General features: G+C 37.6%; 2 protein-coding genes and 1 long non-coding RNA gene across 3 annotated transcripts in view; 2 read left to right on the top strand and 1 right to left on the bottom strand.

Moving 5' to 3' along the window:
* LOC144654053 (neuronal pentraxin-1-like) overlaps positions 1 to 20630 on the top strand; it is a 59147-nt gene that overhangs the window by 9578 nt on the left and 28939 nt on the right. The gene's annotated exons all lie outside the window — the stretch shown is intronic.
* On the top strand, positions 9187 to 12856 carry LOC144654841 (uncharacterized). Its single transcript, XR_013571005.1, has 3 exons — positions 9187 to 10051; positions 10860 to 10965; positions 12620 to 12856. It is a non-coding gene; the product is annotated as an uncharacterized LOC144654841 (long non-coding RNA).
* LOC144655552 (uncharacterized) lies at positions 15509 to 18475 on the bottom strand. Its single transcript, XM_078515802.1, has 3 exons — positions 17774 to 18475; positions 16864 to 16905; positions 15509 to 15911 (listed from the first exon to the last, which is right to left on the bottom strand). The coding sequence occupies exons 1-3, from the start codon at positions 18402 to 18404 to the stop codon at positions 15712 to 15714; spliced, it is 873 nt and encodes a 290-aa protein (XP_078371928.1). The 5' UTR covers positions 18405 to 18475; the 3' UTR covers positions 15509 to 15711.

Raw genomic sequence — 20630 nt, 5'->3', positions numbered from 1 at the left:
GCTTTGAACCGGGAATCCGGGAAGGTCGCCTCAAATCTTCTTTTACTTGATGGTGTCTTTCGGAAGTATTTATAAAATGCCTCTTGGTCATATTCACGCATTTCTTTTTCTAGCGTGTGGTACAAAGTGTTTTCATGGCAGCCATGTTGGAAGAGTCAAACAACAAGATATTTGCATAAAAATGTTAATGATTTTTTCCCAAAGGAAAAACAACTTATTGTTTCACTTCTCCAATATGGCCGACAATCACGCACTCTATTCACCAACTTGATAATTCAGTATGGCGGGCATTTACGCACGTTCAACGCGCGTAAAAAGGAAACGCTTTTTATTACCTTTTACGCGACAGTGGAAATTTGACTACGTATCTTTTTTTACGCACGTTTTACGTACGTAAATATTTACGCGTCAGTGGAAATCCACCTTTAGACACAAATTTCATTCTTTTCTTTTGTTTCAGTTCGACTATTACGCACAAACTGGTAGATATTGTTTCACGGGTTAAATGAAATCACTCTATACGGGTAATTGGTTGTTGCTTTTTTCCAATCAGACATGCCACCTTCAAGGCTTTGTGATATGTTCACTTCCAGAACTAGGCTCTTTTGTGAAGTAAAAAACAAACAAACAAAAAAACAAAGAAAATGGGAACGATGCATGATATAATTTTTGAAATATAAACTTGACATAGACAAGAAAGAAAGCACGACAGAAAATAACACTAAGTAGCAAATGATAAGTACCTTACACAAAACAACTGACAATCGGCATTTAGGCACAAAGGCATAAAGAATTATCCACGGGTTTGATTAAAGTTGGTTTTACACGTCACTTAGTGCAATCCTCCCCCAACGTTTGTCAAATATTTAGTTCCAAAACAAGGTTCTTCAACGAAGTCAGGTCATGAAAAAATAGAAACAGAAAAATATAGCCAGCCAATAGCAAAATGGTGGTCGATGAAACCATACCAAAACGCAGGAATGCACGTGCGCCCCTCAAGCAATAGCACACGTAAAGCAAGGCCGACAAGGGGCTGTTTAAAGGAGTTTATTTTTCAATTTTTGTGGAAACACAAACCAGACAAAATCAAGAGACAGGTTCTATATCAAGACTTCCCTAAAGGTGGATTTCCACTGACGCGTAAATATTTACGTACGTAAAACGTGCGTAAAAAAAGATACCTTGGCAAATTTCCACTGTCGCGTAAAAAGTAATAAAAAGCGTTTCTTTTTTACGCGCGTTGAACGTACGTAAATTTCCCGCCATCATGAATTATCATGTTAGTGAATAGAGTGTGTTATTGGCGGCCTTATTGGAGGAGCGAAACAATAGATTGTTTTTCCTTTGGGAAAAAAATCATTAACATTTTTATGCAAATATCTTGTTGTTTGACTCTTCCAACATGGCTGCCATGAAAACACTTTGTACCACACGCTAGTAAAAGAAATGCGTGAATATGAACAAGAGGCATTTTATAAATACTTCCGAAAGACACCATCAAGGTAAAAAAATATTTGAGGCGACCTTCCTGGATTGCCGGTTCAAAGCCTGCGTGACCTGACGCCAGGCGTTTTCTTTCACTACGTACTGCGTTCGTATAATTTGGTTCTGTTCAGACTTTCTCGATGATAAATGCTTCTACATCTGAATGTTTTCCCATGTAAATTCGACGGCGATTTAAAACAAAATGGTTTTCCACATGGTAAGTGGTGTCATGTGACAAAATCCAAAAGTATGATTGGGTAAATCGCTGCGTAACCGCAGACAGCCACGAAAAACGTTGAACTCGGTTGAACTTTTTTCGCGACCCCAAAAATCGCTACGTGCGTATACGTGGGTATCACGTACGTAAATACCTAGAAAAACACGTGGCATTGGAAATTGGACAACGTAAATTCGACGCACGTAATCGCGCGCGTTTCACGTGCGTTTAATTTTTTTACGTACGTTTACGTGCGTCAACAAAAACGAGACAGTGGAAATCCACCTTAAGGTCGCGGGGGACACCTTAGGCTCATCATTATGCATTTATTTAAAGCGTATACACGAAGTACAACGACTGACATCGACAACTTAACGAGATATTTATGACTGGACAAAAATATGGGCGCGTGTGCGTGATTTGTAAAAAATCGCTGTTTCTTTGATATTTGACCAATTTAAAATAACTATTCAAAGTGGCTACGAGCCACTAAACTCGGAAAATTTATTATGAAACAAGAATCGAAAACAACAAAGTGACAAATAGAGATTTGCTAAAACAAATGGTGTTTAACTTTCCACAATTCAGTTCACTTCACTTAGTTTTATTGTCATCTAGCTGCTCATCGAGAGCAGGCCGAAAGGGCAAGTGATAGAGTTCCCATCGGTTGCAAATTGTTTTCTTTCTTTTTATTTTTCCTTTTTGTTTTTGAAGGTTAGGCAAAATAATAATATCATTAGAAAAAATAAGTTTTGGTCTATTTCAAGAAAACTGACATTAATACAATATTTCGGCTGGTAGTTAAGCATGCATGTACCGTATTTATTCGGCTATTAGCCGAAACCCTAGACTTTTAAATTTTGGAACCAGTTAAACTGACAAAAAATAAACCCAAATCACTCAGCTATAAGCTAGACCCAATTTTTCCTTCAAGCTATAAAACAGTCCACATGCAGCGAATCAACATATCGTTAAATTACAACTATGTAATTTAAAAACAACAAATCACTGACAAAGAATCAATTTACTGAATAGAACCGTACACAAGCGTGACAAAACATTCAGTGATTCACCTGAGTTCAGAATCCCATCTCAAACAATCACGCATTCTTCAGAAGAATTAAGCAGTTATCGATCATCATGCCAAAATTAAAGCTACTGGTTTTATAACAACGAAACGTTCAAGTTGAAAGTTGTTGCCGAGGTAGAAACAGTTCAGAACAACTGCAAAATTGCCACAGAATACGGGATGATTTCTGATGATTCAGTGAATCTTCAGTTCGTCGCAAATTCGCCAGCGAAAAGATCAAGCAGGTCAAGCGGGTGAACTTTAAATGTCACCAAAACGAAACATGTGCTGTTACCAGTATTTGTCGAGTATCCTTAATTCAATCAAACTCTTCTGAAGTGGTTTCTTTTAGCAGAGAAGTCGTGGTATTTTTAAGTTTTCGCTTTTGAACAAAAATATTACATGCAGCCGATTTCTGTCAGATCGTGTTACAATGTTTACCAACCGCGTGAGAACGACCGCTTCTGATTGGCCAGTTTCTGGTGTCGCGACAACTAGTCAAATAGATCGATTCCTTCTTGACCCTTCTTCTCTTGAAAAGTCACGTTAGCAGTGACTCTGCAAATTAACTAAACTTAAAGAAAGGAACAGAAGGAAAGGAACAGAAACAGTCTCAGGCAGAAATAATTATTGTAGAAGAGATTGCGAGGACATTGTTTACGACATGCGGGATTTCGAATTCCCTCGTCAGTTCAAAAGACGATCTCATACGCAAACAAAACAAATAATATTCCAGTGCGAGCTGATGGAGGACGAGTTCCAGCCTAAATAGCGAAGAAAAGACGAATAAAAACTTCATTCCTAACGTTGCTTCATTAAACCAAATGGCTTTTAAGGAGCCGCCACTAAAATAAAAGGTAATGACCAAGAATAAATACAAACGCTTGTTAATTTTCGTTTGTTGATGACCGCTCGGCTTATAGATGAATATTTCATTCAAATTGAACTTTTTTCTAGTACCATCTAATTTTTTTTCGGGAATACTCGGCGATAGATCGAACCCCAAATTTTGTTGAATTTTAACCAGTTCTCAGTAAGATTTGGTGAAAATATATCGTCTTTGTGTACTTCATATATGCGCATGCGTTCAGCACAAAATTCCGTGTGCTTGGGTCTACACCTGGAAGAATGCATACCACAAGGAGAACGTTTGGTTTTCAGAAATAAATATATAGCCTTTGTGTACTTCATATAAAGTAACACGGATAAAGTTCGCATTTTAGCCAACCCCCTACCCGCTTCACAAGATTAATTGATTAATTCAATTTGATATTAATTAATTAATTCAATTAAAATGTTTACAGGAATCGAGTGAAGGAGGGAAGGAGTGAAATCGGGCCCACTCACCAAAACTCGGAATTTTCCGAGTTGAAAACGCTTAGCGATCTACGTTCATATAGATTGTAGGAAGTCTTTGAGCTTATTTTCATCTAAATTGTAATATTTCTGTAACTCAGAGTAATCACAAAAATATTTGGCATAAACAATCGTGTCCTTTTTAAAAACGCATTGTTCTCACCATAAAAGCGTGGAATATAATTACCATAATTACATCTCTCCTTGGCAAAAGGATCGTATTTAGGTTGGGACACCTTCGGAAATCTCAAAGTTTGGACTTTTCCGACAATTTTGTGGCAGAGAATACTGCATGGATACAGACCTTCATGACTTGCCACTGCAGATAGGTAAACTTTAAATACTGTAGTGTGTCATAACAGAAGCGGAATTTTAAAAGAGCGCTTTTAGAGAGAGGTAGAAGACATTAAATTAAAATTTGCGCAGTTAAACCGCTATAAATTGCTGACAAACTTTAAATTAAAAAATCCGCTTCTATTATGACACTCTAGAGGTATTGACTGATTAGTTTTTGACAAGATCACAGTGTGCTGTCTCCTACACGTTCCGCAAACTCTGCCACAAAATCATGTTTTTCCCAATTTGGCACTAACGAGGCTATAACATCACCGTTAAATGCAATCTACCAAATAAAAGATGACATTCACAATCTTTTATCTTTTCTTTATGTCTCTGTAAAATTTGAGTTTAATCGCACCCATAACAGCTGAAAAATAAGCGCTTTAAAAGATGCAGGTCAAGCAAAATTTCCCTTCATTTTTTTTTTTTTTTTAATTTTTTTTTTTTTTTTTTTAATTTTATTCAGCATATGACACAACAATTACAAAACATACTAAAATAACTAACAGTATCGACAATTCACATGAAGCGCGTCAACATAGTCCATTATAACCGTTAACGTACTGACAATACTACAAGACTAGAATAATTACTAACAAAAAAAATAAGTTACAATGATATACGCTGCTTACATTAAAGTTACTTACAGAAGAATAAATTACCTACAAATAACTTACGATCATTGATAAATATATAGTTAGCTTACAATAACAACTCTACAAAATACGATGATGACGAACACACTTATATATTAACTAACAGAACCGAAATTATTTACTTATAGATTATTACCATGAAAGATACAAACGCGATTACATTGCTCACAAAATTTATTATTCAATATCTAAAAAAGAAGAAAGAGGAAAAAAAAAGACAGTTACAGTTGTCATGCTGTTCAAATAGTTCAAATAATAATGATGCCATCTACATGACTAACAAAAAAGGAAATGACATAAATTAATTTGGGATTAGTACCCATTTTTTTTTAAAATAATCTTTCTTTTTGATCTTACTTTCCGTTTCATATTTAATGGCAATTTTAGTACGAAATCCTTGAATTGTGGGTTGAATTTGGCATCTTCTGCAGTCCCATATAAGTAGTTTACCAATGATTATAAAATAGTTCAGTAAGTTGAGTAAAGGGCATGGTTTGGATAATATTCCAAATAAAATATCTTGGAGGGAAAGATGAACCTGCTGATTTGAGATTTGGTGCCAGTAACCTTGAAACTCACTCCAGAACCGTTTAACAAAGGAGCATTGATAAAGAAGGTGGTACAAGGTTTCCGGTTCTGCCTTGCAAAATGAACATAGGTCGTCTGTTTTAAAGCCTATTTTGTGTAATTTTGAATTAGTGTATAGAATAGAGTTGAGCACTTTGAATTGAAATCCTTTTACATAAGATTCAAGTACAACAGAGTGTGGCAGACTAAAGATTTGTCTCAGCTGATCGATAGAAAAGTTAAAATCGTTCTGCAGTTTGTTTATGATATTAGGAAATTGTGCTATTTTGCGAACAAGAAGTGAGTAATAGTCTTTTGATTTCTTTTTTTTTTTTGACGTCAAAGATGTTATCGTCAATAAAGAAGGATGGAGGAGCTAAAGATGGACAGGAAATAATATTCTTTAAAAAGGGCGGTATAGAATGGCGAAGGCCAGCCCATTGCAAATAACTAATATTGGTTATCTTGTCTGACCAGTGGCTTAGTGCATCGTTTATATTTGAATCAAAATGTAGGTCTTGGATACGAATCACGCCCGCCTCAAAATACTTTTTGTAGAAGACTGGTCTTTTTTCAATACGAATTTCCTTATTATTCCAAATAATATTTTGCCAATCTCGTTGAGAGGCAAAGGAATCACGAAGCTCCGACCACCATGAGAGCATTTCACTGTAGAACTGAGAGAAGATGTTGTAATCCTTTATATCATAGTTGCAATTTAAAAAGAAAAACCCTCCCATGGGATCCAGCAAGTGGTTTAGATATGATTTCCATGTTCCGTTGTTGTCATTAAATATGCGTTTTATCCATGCCAGCCTTAAAGACTTGATCATGCAATTTAAATCAATCATTTTTAAACCGCCTTCCTCGTATTTATTTACTGCCGAAACACGGATGACCTTATCCGTCCCATTCCATAAAAATTTAAACAGCAGTTGATTCAGTTCTTTCACTAATTCTTTAGGTGTAGGCAGAACCGAGCAAACATAAACAAATTTTGGAATAAGAAAAGATTTGATGATTGTAACCTTGCCGTACACAGATAAACCTCTAGAGGACCAGATTTGGATAAGTTTTTTAATACTATCCAAACGTTCAATGAAATTCTTTTCTTTTAATAGTTTTGGGTCGTACGTGAAGTACACCCCCAGTGCTTTAATTGGCTGGTTAGGCCATTTAATGCCAAACGGTTGTGCTTTGTTTTCTTTTGATGAACCAATCCACATACCCTCAGTTTTTGTGTTATTGATCTTGAGGCCTGAGATATTCTTAAAAAGGTCTAATACTTGAAATAGTACTTTGGCCGAGCTAGTGTCGGCGAGCATTGCTGTTGTGTCATCTGCGTATTGTAATAATTTTGTCTCTTCCTTGCCAATAGAGATACCCTTTATAGCTGGATTTTGACGAATGGCAATTGCTAACGTTTCTACAGCTACAATGAAAAGATAAGGAGAAAGTGGATCTCCCTGTCTAACGCCTCGCTCAAGTTTAAAAGGTTTTGAAATCATGCCGTTGTTAATTATGCAGCTTTCTATGTTTTTGTAGAACAGTTTTACCCAGCGGAGAAAGTCAGAACCAAAATTAAAAGCTTCAAGACATTTAAAAAGGAAATCCCATTCAATACTATCGAATGCCTTTTGAAAATCAATGAAAATCATTAAACCAGGGATGTTTTCTTTAACAGTCCAATCCATAATATCATAGATGGAGCGAATGGTTTCGCCAATTTCCCTTCATGAATTTATTCATGCTGTAGGTATCCTCCGCGACCTTAATGGTGGGCTAAGGGTAACGAACGTTTAAACTATGTTCAAGTCCCTGCGTCTGGCGTGGATTCCGTACTTGCTTAAAAGTGACGATGTGGAAGCCCCCACGTGGGCAATAATCCCCAATAATTATTTCAAAAGATACGGGGGTCTTAATTTTCTATTACACTCAAATTATGACGCAAAATTCCTTAAGAACCTAGATACCCCGCTCTTCTACAAATAAATTTTGCAATTCTTTCCAGAACTTAGAAACACATTTAGAGCACGGGCGAGGAACAGGAGATGATTCTCTTTAATAACAAAGCGATCCAAATTGACGGTAAGACTTTTTTTCTATCAAGACTGGGTTGATAAGGGTGCCCTTACTTTGCAAGATGTCATTGATAATAACGGGAGTTATTTGCCATTTGAACAGATTAAACAACGATATGGAATACAGTGCAACTTTCTTCAATACTTCCAAGTAATATCCGCAATACCAAAAGCCCTATTTGAAAAAGCCAAGGGCCGGGACAGACCAAATGTCTATTTTCTAACCGGCGCTAAGTTGTTTCAGCTATCGCCCCAATTAACTATAGACCTATTAAAACTCAAATCCAAAGATTTCTATTGGCTTTTTCTTCATAACAATAAGACTCAAGCCACCGGTCCATTGAAATGGGAACGTGACCTTACTCCGGCAGCCTTACCTTGGCGTCAAATCTTCACCAGAGTAAAACATATTTGTAAAGAAAATAGATTGAGAGAATTTTATTATAAGCTAATTCATCGAATTGTGGTGACAAAGAAAGAGCTCAATCTCTATGGAATTACGTATAACGACAGATGTTTTTATTGTGGTGAGCCTGATTCAGCTCTCCATACATTTCAAGAATGTAGTGAAGCAATATCTTTTCACAACAAAGTATTACTGTGGTTCAATGGGATGCATAACACCTCTATTTCTCCTACAAGCCACGAATTTCTCTTTGGCGTACCACACTCTAAGGACAACACCCTAAGGAAATTTAACTTCTGCCTCCTGTTTGCAAATTACTACCTCCATTTTCAGAAAATGAATGAGAGAATTTTTAACTGGGCTGAGTTTAAAACAAATTAACTTGACTATAAACTAAGATGTGAAAATTTACCTTAATCTTTTTTTTTTTTTTTTAGTAAAATAAGTTCTTCTTCCTTTATTCCCCATTAGGGTAAATAGGGAGAGCTGAATAGTGATTATAATAACTGAAGTTCCGTAAGCAATGTGATGTAGTATGTCTCGTAACAAATGTAACTTATTGTACATTAGGTAATGTAACCGGCATGTGAGTAATGTATGTAGTGTAAGTAGTGTGAAGAATGTAAGCAATTCTAATGCAGGGAAATGTAAAAATGTAAGTAATTGTACGTTAAGTCATGTAGGTAACCTAAGTAATTGTTCTGTAAGTAGGCTATATATTTTTTTTTTCTGTGTGTTGCAAAAAAAAGGAGTTGAATTGATTTACCACTTCGACTTGCCTTTGAAAATCTCCGGCAAGTCTTTTTTAAAATATTTTTTAGTCCCAGAATATGGTTCTTTGGAAAGGTAAAACTATAAAAAATATTATATTCTAATTCGCTCCCCGCTCAACCGAATATAAAACATTTATCATGTAAAAGGCAACCACTTTTAGGGGTTGGTCAACACGAACCGTGTGCGTCGACCCTCTTAATTATGTCTTACAATCACAAATACATAAATTTTGCAAACAATACATGGCGAAAATAACGAGAACTAATAACAACTATAAAGTTTACAAAAATCGGAACATCTGCTAGTATAATATATAAATATAATAACATGATAATCCAATACTCGAAAACGCTAATCAAACCATAGTTAATAGAGGGAAATGGTTAGGAAACCCGCCAAACATCAAAGAAGCAAACAAAGAGGCCAAGATTTATGTTGGAAGGTCCACGACCCTGCACATCTTTTGTTTTGCGCTCATACACTATGCATGAATTACGTAATCGCAGTGTTTCCATTGGTTAGTTGCATGAACCCACGTAACCACCTATTGTATTTTGTCAGGTTTTGTGCAGGGTCAACCCCCCAAAACAGCGAACAAAAACATACAACAAAGAACTTTGCCGGGTTTCCTAACCATTTCCCTCTATTAACTATGGTCAAACTTAGTCATTGGGTATTTAATTTAGAGGGCGAACTGACGCGGTAGTAAGACTCGAATGAATACAAATGAAGACAACGCAATATATATACCCAACACCCCGCTAATGAGGCATTGTACAGAATGCCACATAACACCCCCGAGACTTGGTTACGTAACCCATGATAAATTCATGTAGACACGGTAACGAGTGAACTTAGCCGAGACAATACATAATGTACACTGGACAATAATGGTTTGGTAGTCAATGAAACTAAACTAACAGGTAGGAATTTTTCGTTTACGGTCATTCGTGTTCCACACAGGGCGCCACGTGCCTTACGCAATAGCGTCTACTTATTGTTGACATTTCAGAGCCACTCTCGTTATTTTCAGTGAGTACACGAAGAAGGCACTTGCTCCCACTTCGGCTCTGACCCGTTGAACCAAGCTCAAAGGAAAAGGTAGGAATTAAAACAAGTAACAATACATGGATATATTTTACATGATGTAGGACAATGAAGCGAGTTCAGTAGGACACATTCCCTAAAGAATTTATGTTTTCCTGGCCGACTTTGTGTCTTCTTTGTTATACATTGTTTTTTTGTTTGTTTAGTATGTGGAAGCAATAACCTTTCAGAATCACTGTTTTTGTAGATTCTGGACAAAACTTTTCATTGAAATCCCAAAAGAAATAAGCCTTTCAAAATTTCAAAGAGGTGTCCCATGACTTGATGGCTCTTGTAATATGCTTAAGCAAACAACCACAATTTTTTTAGGGGCAAAAGGTGAAAAGATTTTTTAAACAGCCAATGGCAAAACGCTTGTTCACACAGGAAAATAATTATTCTCACATTCAAATTTAAATGTTTAAGTCTGAGGCATCGCGGGCAAAATCCTAAAAGAACCTGGACGCTCCTTAACTTGAAGAGTTACTTCCTTCTTCAGTGAAACGTAACACTATTGAATTAGCTTTTACTATGTCGAGAAACCAAGCCGTACTTGTTGAAACAACTAGACACTTGATTCAAGAACCCAAAATATGGTGGCTAGAAGTTTATCGTAGCAAAAAATTTCTCTTTCCTAAATGATTGTTACAACGAGCATTTTATCAGCTCTATGCCTGTTCTGTATAATACAGATAAAATCGATTCAGTTGTTATGAAGGTTCCGGCGAAGTTCTTTCTGAGTCCTGAAAGTATAGAATGTAGAAGCAGGTATCATAGCCTAGTCTTGAATTTAATATCACTGCTTTTATACTTTTTTTATTAGCTCCATAAATATTGAAGAGAAATGAAGTTCGCTTGTACCACTTTCCTGCTCGTGGTTTTGCTCGTTTCTGTGATGGATACCACAGATTCCTGCACTCCTTCTAATGGTAAGCTAACAAAACGCACTTTACACTGTCTACGTCTGCCGTTTTAAATGTAAACAATAGGTTTTTTACAATCGTGTTTAACAATCAAATTGACTTACTTCATGTATAGTGTTTGCCAATAAGGTAGCTAAAATCTGCAAATCTCATATTTATATTAATTTCGACGGGTATATATTGTCAGTGGAGTACTGCCTTGATACAATCAGAAAAAAAAACGGAACATAGCCAGCCAATCAGAACTGGAAACCATTCAACTGTTCACACTTATTTCTTGCTAACTGGACACACTTTAAGTTACCGTTTCACCCGAGCTGCTGTTTTTCTGTATGCCTGTCAGTGTCTACAACTCAGTGTAAACTGTTTTAGAGCTTTATAGCGACAGAATAGCTGAAAATTTTATCGAGAAAACAAATTGTCAATCTCTTCATCCAGATAAAGAGGAATTACAGAAACTCAAGGAAGAACCCAGGCGGCGAAGTGGTTATAAGTTACTGTTAAGTTTGTCTTCGACGAGCGAAACCTGCTCAGATCAGTTCAGGAAATAATCCAAAACTGCCATTTTAACATTTCTTACATTGTAAAATGACTTAACTTTTTTTTATTTGGAGCCGAGACAAATTTTGATGGTTTTCTGTCAAGTTTTATTTAAGCAACACCGACTCGTCACCTGCACCGTTTAGGATATATCGCTAACCGTCGTAATAATTCTTTTACAACTGCCTTATCAAATTATGATACTAGCAACACAGAGGTGGTTGTTGCGTTACCAAATCGAAATGGACTGGACATAGAAAGGGCCGCAAAGCACTATGGATTGTTTGTTATGTAATCTTTTAGCGAAAGCTAGGAGTTTATTCATAAGTTTTTTGAAGGGAACCCCCACTCTTATGACAAGTCGACGTTGAATTGTTGAAATGATGCCTAAATTCCAAATTTTAAAGGACAAGGGAAAAATAACGTTTAATAGCAGCAATAAGTAAAAAAGAATATTGCTTTTAAATTTCCCGTACGCTTCCATTTGGGCATTTTGGATTTTATGACGTGCAATGGATGACCAGTTGTTTAAAACAATAGATCCTCTGCATTCTAACAATAGCGGCAACCATAACACGTCAAAAAATCCAAAATGGCGGCGCGCGAAAATTTTTTCCACTTTTTGTTGCTATTAAATATTTTTTTTCTCCCTTGTCCTGTAAAATCTGGAATTAAGGCATTATTTCAAACAATCTAACGTCAACTTGTCGTAAAAGTGGAGGTTCCCTTTATGGGTTTTAAAAGTTGGTGAGTTTTACTCTGTGTCTTTCCACAAGGCCGGACAATGTGACTATTTTTCTGTGTTCAGTTTTTTGCTATAATTTTGTGTCATTTTTGCCGAAGAGATTCAATTGCAATATTGTGTGGTTTCGAAATTATTTCAATTTGTAGCTTCAGATGACATATTTTCAAAAAATGCTGAAATCCAGCCATGGTGATCGTTTGCTCCACTGACCCATCCGCCCATGGCCAGTGGTCTTGGGCGTCAATACATTTTGTTTCTAGCCCTTCTCAGAGCTCACTTTTAAATGAGCCAAAGTCGCGGGTTGAAAAAGTTTTACAGCCTAGAGATTCAACTCTATTGTTATATTGATTGCATCGAAACGTTCTCTTTCCGCAGAGTACCGAATGATTTTTGAAGAGCACACCACCACAGATTACGCAATAAAAGAAAACTCGATCATGTATGATCTGGACGCAGCTACAGTGTGCTTTTTTGCGAAAGACACTGATGACAACAAACCCGGTAGATATGGTTGTGAGCAGTGCGTATATAGCTACAATGTGGCTGGAACAGTGGCGGGAAATGCGTTATTGCTATGTACAACCCCAAAGTTAAATGTTTATTTCGATAACACTGTAAGGTACTGGATTAATGGTGAATTTGCGATAGAAATACTTCATCCTTTGTTTTGTTGTTCCTTTCTAAAAGTCTTTTGAACAAGTAAAGGTGCGCTCTAATATTACAAATGCTCCTTTACATCAAAGCATTATCCTTACAATTTCTTTTCTCTTTTTGAAGGTATGCTGAAGTTGTACTTGACTATGGTAAATGGAATCATGTCTGCTTCACATGGAGCAGCGCTAACGGAGACTATAAGTTCTACAAGGATGGTGTTCTCGTAGGCAGTGGTTCAGGCCTCAATAAGGGCGGCAAGATACTGACGTTTTGGAGGTACCACTGTCATTGGACAGGATCAGGACACCGTTGGAGGAGGCTTCAACGTAGACCAATCTTTTGTTGGCGAAGTGACAGAGGTGAATGTATGGGGCAATGTTCTCTCTGAGAGTGACATTGTTGCCCAAGCCAGCAACTGCCATGTCACCCAAGGATCAGTGAACTGGTGGTCGCAGTTTAAAGATGGCGTTCATGGCGGAGTTCAGATTGTAGAGCCATGATCCAATGCGATTTACACACGAGGATCCAGAAAGGTGTTGGGCAATAAACCGGCTTAAAAAGATTCAACAATGACTTCCCGACTGTTGTTTTGTATTACTCTCAAAACGTGCATTATATTGATGTTTTGATGTAATATTTGCTGTAGCAAGATAAGTATGAGATAATGTACTCGTGCTATGTGGTTGATGACGAAAGAAGATCATTGTTATGAATTGATATTTAAAATAAAGGATCCCTCTGTAACTCATGATGTGTAAAACGTACTATCCCAAAGAAAGCTAACAAGAAAGCATCCCGTCGCTAGAAAAACGAAATCGAAATGCGCACTTGAAGTGTTAAAACTTAATTTTTTTAATCTCTGTCGCCTTTTGGGGAACAATTTTTAAAGGGTTTGTGCTCAAGAAATGTAAACCCCCAAGTTACCTTTTATCTATTCTGGATCAGACACTCTCTCAGTTTGTTTTTAATCCAAAAATGACGGCATTAGTTCTTCAAATTTTGGCTCGGTTCCTTGTGCTTTAGTAAACGTCTACCATGAGACTCCATATTAAGTGCCAACGAGTCAAAGTGCCCGAGCGGACGACTATACTAGATTTTCGTTTTGTGTCGTGAAATGAGGCGCCGAAAAAACACATTTCAAAATAAACAACTTAAATATAATACATAACCCAGTAATTTACCCTCGTATCTAGCTTTCATTTATTCCCCCGTTTCTTTTCACAAAAACTTGGATTTTTTTTTTTCGTTTAACGTACACAAAAGCTCGGATGAGTAGAGGTAATTCCTCTTTAAAAGTAGTTGCTAGTTAGATCTAGAAAAAATAAGAGGTGAAAAATAAAAGCTTGCTACAGGCAGCCTTTGTAAATTTGCTACCAAAACTTACAAGTCTCAGTTCTGTAGACCATCGTGTAAGTCTCGCCGTTTGTTTGACAATAATGAAGCTAGCGGGAACAAGTTAATCGTTATGGTAAATCTCTTGACGAATGACAAATTGGAGTCATACCTTATTGTTACTTATTTTCGCGGGACTTATCGCGAAAATGGAACGGGCATATTTCGCGGGACTTTATTTTCGCGATTTGGCAAAAAATACGTAATTAACATAAAAAATAAATAGAAAAATTTAACACAAATTTTCGCGGGTCTTTAATTTCAAGGGATGCTGTCGAAAAAAGAACAGAAGGCTATTCAAGGAGATGTCGTACATGTACTACAGAGCAAATACAGCCAGGAGAGGAATATAAAAATTTCTTTCTCTTTGAAAGTATATAAAATCTGCAAACCAATTGGTATAGCATTAAGGAAGAGATAGGGGGAAACCAGATGTCAGTACACGTCAAAACTCGTGTCAAATGACTTTTTTTAAAAACGTAAAACTGAACAAAACATGACTTCACATGGTGTTACAGCATTAACAAACTGCAAATACAGTCCGAGCTCTATTAAGCGGCCACCCTCGGGACTTTGAAAAGTGGCCGTTTAATAGAGGTACAATATAAACTGTATAGGAATGGCAGTAAACATGATTTTATTGAGTCTATATAGCAAAATGCTTTTAAAAAGTGAACACACATGAAGATAAATCTAAAATTCATTAAACAGAACATCAAGTGCATTTCCAGCCCATGTACAGTTCTAGCTCTAACATGCACAGATGGCACGTATTTGAAATATACATTATTTCTTTGGGTTGATAATGTACAGAAAAATATTCAAAACATCGTTGACAAGTTTCTTAGGCCTTTTTGCATCAACAGTTAGTACGGGAAAAAATTTAGCTCAAGATATTTCATGGACGATATAAGTATATCATCTGTCACCATTTCGCTTGGACCCTGGCTTGGGCAGATAATTTGCTGGCCACTTAATGGAGGTAAAAAAACATATAAATAATACACTTGCGACAGCAAAAGGTGGCTGTTGAATAGAGGTATCAAATACAGCAGTTTAGTGACAAATAAATCGGGACTTTGGTAAGTGGCCGCTTAATGGAGGGTGACCGCTTAATAGAGGTCGGACTGTATGTTTAATGTTCTGATGTGGTCAGATTTCGTAATTCAGGCAGCGCAGAACAACATGAACAACTTTTCCTTGTCACTATGACAACCAAAGATAAAAAACCCCTAAATCATAACCTGATAATTGTGCAGTCTGACCAGTGTTAAATAAACGCGGAATGTTTTTCTCGCTAAGTGGCACATAAAAGTCTTTTTATCTTACAAATGGACAAGAAAGACACTTTCATCAAGTTTTAACAGAGGTGTAGAATCCAGCAGCATTCGTTTGAATAAGGCATGAATGCTTTAATCAAATCAAAACTTCAGAGGAATACTGGGCCAGAAGATTGGCTGCCTTAAATCACGGTGTTTGTCATAGTTGAGTTGAAGTGATGCTTCAAGAGACATAATGACAGAGGCATGTTTGCCGTACAGTGTTTGCATTTCTGCCTTTCTCTTTGCACCAGGTTGTTCTGATGGAGCACGGGTGGTGGTGTTCAGGTGAATTGAACCAACTGTTTGAACAAAACACACAAAAAAATCCGATTACGAAAGGAATTTTATGCCCAAACAGTGTAATGGCCTGTATTAGGACCCTTCCTTAAGTCGTACACAGTCAGTATATCCATTCGTATAAGACAAATATAAGGATATGGCAGGATGTATAAGGTCCGTATAATGATCAGTATATTTCAGGGTTGGCCAACAAAAATACCAGGATCTTATTCATTTGTGGCAGGATTCTGTATAATTTATGCCAGTACACACGTCAGCACGCATAAGGTATACTGTCTAAAAAGAGCAGATATACTGCAGTCACGTATACGGAATATTACAGTCGTGGCAAGATTCCTTATATGTCAGTTCATATATCAGAATACAGTTTGTATACTGGGAGAAACATGGGGTATACTGAATGGCAGCCTATGAATTTGTTTTCTCTCTCTCTAGTGACAGAGTTGGAGTCGTAATCAGAAGTCCAGAGTGTTACAGTCTAATGAAAATCAAACCAAGTCATAAGCAGAGTTTTGATTTTCCTTGTGCTCTGTTGCTTATGATTTAGTGAAAACTACCGGTAGATTGTTGGAGTCGCAAGCAGAGAACTAGCATTGTGATTGGTTTGTTGTTCTGCTTTTCCTTGTCACTATGACAATCTAGTTCTCACTGGATCATAAGCGACAGAGTCACGAGTGGATTTGAAAGAAAATGGAAATGTTCGGCGTCTTCTGACTCTGATTGCATTGAGCTTAAATGACTCTGCTTATAACTTCAACATTTGATTTTCGCTAAATTGTAAGTGCTGCGCTTTCGACACCAACTCCATGGCTAGTGAAAACCAGCCTTCAAAAAGCAAATGAAACAGGTTTTCACTCCTAAGTATATAAAAGTAAGGTTAAAATCAAATTAACAATCAGTGTAGTTCACTAAGACTACTATCAGTTTTTTTCAAAAAATAGTGAAGCTTACCTTCAATGTAGTCATCTTTTTCTTTTAAAATTTCTTGCTTCCCTGAAGATGTCACGGAAAGAAATGAAACAAATCAATAGATTAATAAAATTTTAATGCTGTTCAACTAATTAAAACTCAGCTATATTAGTAAGTAAAGATTTTTTTATTGCCTGTGGGACCCCAATTTACAACTGCCTACTTGTGACCACCTGGTTAACATTTTCTTTGCATAGTAGAACTTACTTTGCATTGTCTTACTTGATAGGGAAAACTATCTCTAAAGGTATTTAAAAGTATCTATATCTTATTAGGCTTTTTAGTGTGTAGTGTCGCTGTATACTTTTACAAGTCTTGCAGTATTTTGGTGAGTCCAAAAGGAAACTCAATCAATGTAAATAACAAGTAAAAAATGTACAACAGTACTACACAATAAAAAAGTCTAATAGGAGATTTATTATCCAACATTTTCTTTTCCCGGAATGCTGACTTTCCATTTGCCCACTCAAGAGGAATACAGAAACTGTTAAACCACTCTGTATCTAGTACAAATATCATTAAACGGGTTTTGTGGAGTACAAAATTTAATGTTGTGCGATATTTGTACTTGTTTCACACGTTATTTGCACTCCAAGTGGTGGTGGATTCATTGAAGTATTTAAGGGGATTTTTGAAGTGAAAAATTAAGAAAATACCGGTAGATGCAATATTCCTTCTGCAGGTATGTGAAAGGGGTACCAGTTTCCTATCAAAGGTAAATGAAAGGGTTATCTTTTCTGTCAAAACTAGTATATGAAAGAGTACGGGTTTAGATCCTGGGGCGGAGCCTCCCGAAATATATTTTTTCAAGTACTGTCCAGGGCCCAGGAATATACTGATATTGTTTGGAGAGACCAAAGGTTAATGACTTTTCAGTCAATAGAAAACTTACTCTGTTCTCGTTCTTGTCTGTGTTTTTCTGACTGTTCTAAGAATTTTCTGAAATTGTCATCAACTTCCATATTTACATCACTGCCATCATCATCATCATCATCATCATTGTCATCATCACCACAATCATCATCGTCACCCTTATCATGGTCAGGGTGACCATCGTAATCCTCATTACTACCTGAACATACATGTATGTCATTGTCATTATCATCATCATTCAAATCATGATTGTCCTTAAAATTTAAATCATGGTGATTTTCACTACTGGTGAAATATTCACCCTGCAATCTCTGCCAGGGAGGACCCGTACAAAGCTGTGGACAGTCCTTGCAAAGGTTCATTTGACCTCCCTGGGAATCAAAGTCGCCATCATTTTGGCAGCATTCGCAATCATCTTCTACCATCATACTTCTTTCTACACACTCGCAGCTCTGATCTGCAAATTGACTCGCCCAAGGTTGAGTTCTGGCGTGCAAATTGTGCATGTATGTATTCCACCACCATAGTGACATTTGGTAATAATAATTTGTATTTGCTGAAGCATACGCAGCTAAATCGTCTCTTGTACATTCACTCTGTTTACTTTGTTGATGTTCCTGACTGTACGGACGATCCTGTGGATTTGCCATTTTGTCTTGATTTAGTAAATTCTCTCTTTAAACTTAAAGTTTGCTAAAGCTTTCGGAACTGCACAACGCCGCTCATTATACAAACGGTTTTTCTAAATTAATTTCAAAGTTTTTAACATGGTGTTAACTGTTAACACTTACAAAAACGAACAAGTGTTGCAAGTAACAACAACAACGTATACAAGTTCGTAAATACAGCCAAAAAACATAATCCTCGAAATCGTCCACGAGGCTAAGTACAGAAAGTAGTTGACTATCTCTGGAAAGTTACTTGTTGTTGAATTTTGAGTTTTAGTCTTCATTTTCTCTAAAAAAAATATATTTTTTAATTTTCTCAACAAAAAATCCATTTTCTGGGAAAATGCCACTAAAATGCTCGAATAATGCTCAATGCTTTTGCCTCACTAAAATGCTTGAAAAAATAATGTACAAAAGCCTAACGGCTTGTGACGGGGTGTGACGGCTTGTGACGGGGTGTGACGGCTTGTGACGGCTTGTGACGGGGTGTGACGGGGTTTGACGGCTTGTGACGGCTTGCGACGGCTTGTGACGGCTTGTGACGGGGTGTGACGGCTTGTGACGGGGTGTGACGGCTTGTGACGGCTTGTGACGGCTTGTGACGGGGTGTGACGGCTTGTGACGGCTTGTGACGGGGTGTGACGGCTTGTGACGGCTTGTGACGGGGTGTGACGGCTTGTGACGGCTTGTGACGGCTTGTGACGGAGTGTGACGGCTTGTGAGGGCTTGTGAGGGCTTGTGAGGGCTTGTGACGGGGTTTGACGGCTTGTGACGGGGTGTGACGGCTTGCGACGGGGTGTGACGACTAGTGACGGCGTGTGACGGCCTGTGGCGAGATGTGACGCCTTGTGACGGAGTGTAACGGACTGGGACTGCAAGCACCGGTTTGTGAAGGTGTAAGTGCTTGATACTTTGTGCCCTCTTATAGCACTGTCTGTATTCTTATTCTGCCGCCGTGGTTTGTGACGTGTGCCGGTGAGTTACCCGTCACAATTTCTTTGCCGCATTCCAGTTCGAATATATCTTGCACGGTATAAAAAACAAACATAAACAAAATGGCCGCCCAACAAAGTACCGTATTTTTTCGATTAAACACCGGACCCCGATTAAACGCCGGCCTCGTATAAACGCCGGGTCAAAATTGCTATTTTTTAAATAAGCGCCGGGGGCGTTTGTTCGAGGTCCCGGCGTTTATTTGAGGTCAAGCTAGCTAGTAAATATACTCTCTTGAATGGCACTGCCATGACATACTAGTTATGCAACGCTTTCGAGTGGTATACTATAGAATATCCCACGAGTCACATTTGTTTTCTCGGTATACACACGAGCCTTTAGGCGAGTGTGTATACCAAGAAAATACAAGTGACAGTGGGATATTAGGTCAAAAGAACCATATTAGGTCAAAAGAACGCGCAAAATATGCCACGTTATTACACAGTAGAACAGGGCAAAGATACGGGCGGACAAACTTACGGAATACGGACCCAAACTAAGTGGAAAAATTGGTGGAATAATAAATCCCTTATTCGATGGTTTAACATATAATACGAGCGGACATTTTGCTCGTTGCTCGTATTTTTCCTCACCCCTACGGGGCTCGGAAAAATACTACGCAACTTGCAAATATCCGCGCGTATTATATGTTAACCCTCGGACGTACAAGGGGGGGTGGATGCCACCCCCCCCCCCCCCATGAGGTTTTTTCCAAATTTTGAAAAAACGATTTACTCTACAATGCTGAAACTTTCAGTAGCTGTTCATTCATCCTTTGCGGAAATTTTGATATGTCAACCATGTGTCCATGACATTTGACGTTGCCATGGCAACGTCCTAAATACAAGCAGGTCTTGCCAAAAAGCGTCATTTTTAACATTTTTCTTTATTTTTTCCAGTTTTTTAAATCAGAAGTGCAAGATCGGTTTATTTCTACATTCCATAAGCATTCTGGCTTGATTTTGCATCAATTTCCATTATTTTTTGACTTTCTAAGAAAATGTTGAAATCCAAGATGGCGGATCCAAGATGGCGGCTCTAATGACGTCACGTGACGACATATGACGTCACAGCCAATTAAAATTATGTCATCTTGTAGAGTAAGCTAAGGGCTTTCTTCTTAGTGCAAAATAAATTCGCTACGCCTTAATATAACGAAAACTCCGGGGAGGGGTTCCATCCACCCCCCCCCCCTCATACCCCACGATGGTGGGG

This window comes from Oculina patagonica, chromosome 5 (assembly GCF_052425735.1).
Source record: "Oculina patagonica isolate OP01 chromosome 5, crgOcupat, whole genome shotgun sequence".
NCBI classification, from domain to species: Eukaryota; Metazoa; Cnidaria; class Anthozoa; order Scleractinia; family Oculinidae; genus Oculina; species Oculina patagonica.
Note: the sequence above shows the minus strand (reverse complement) of the source record. Positions and strands in the feature narration are given on the sequence as shown.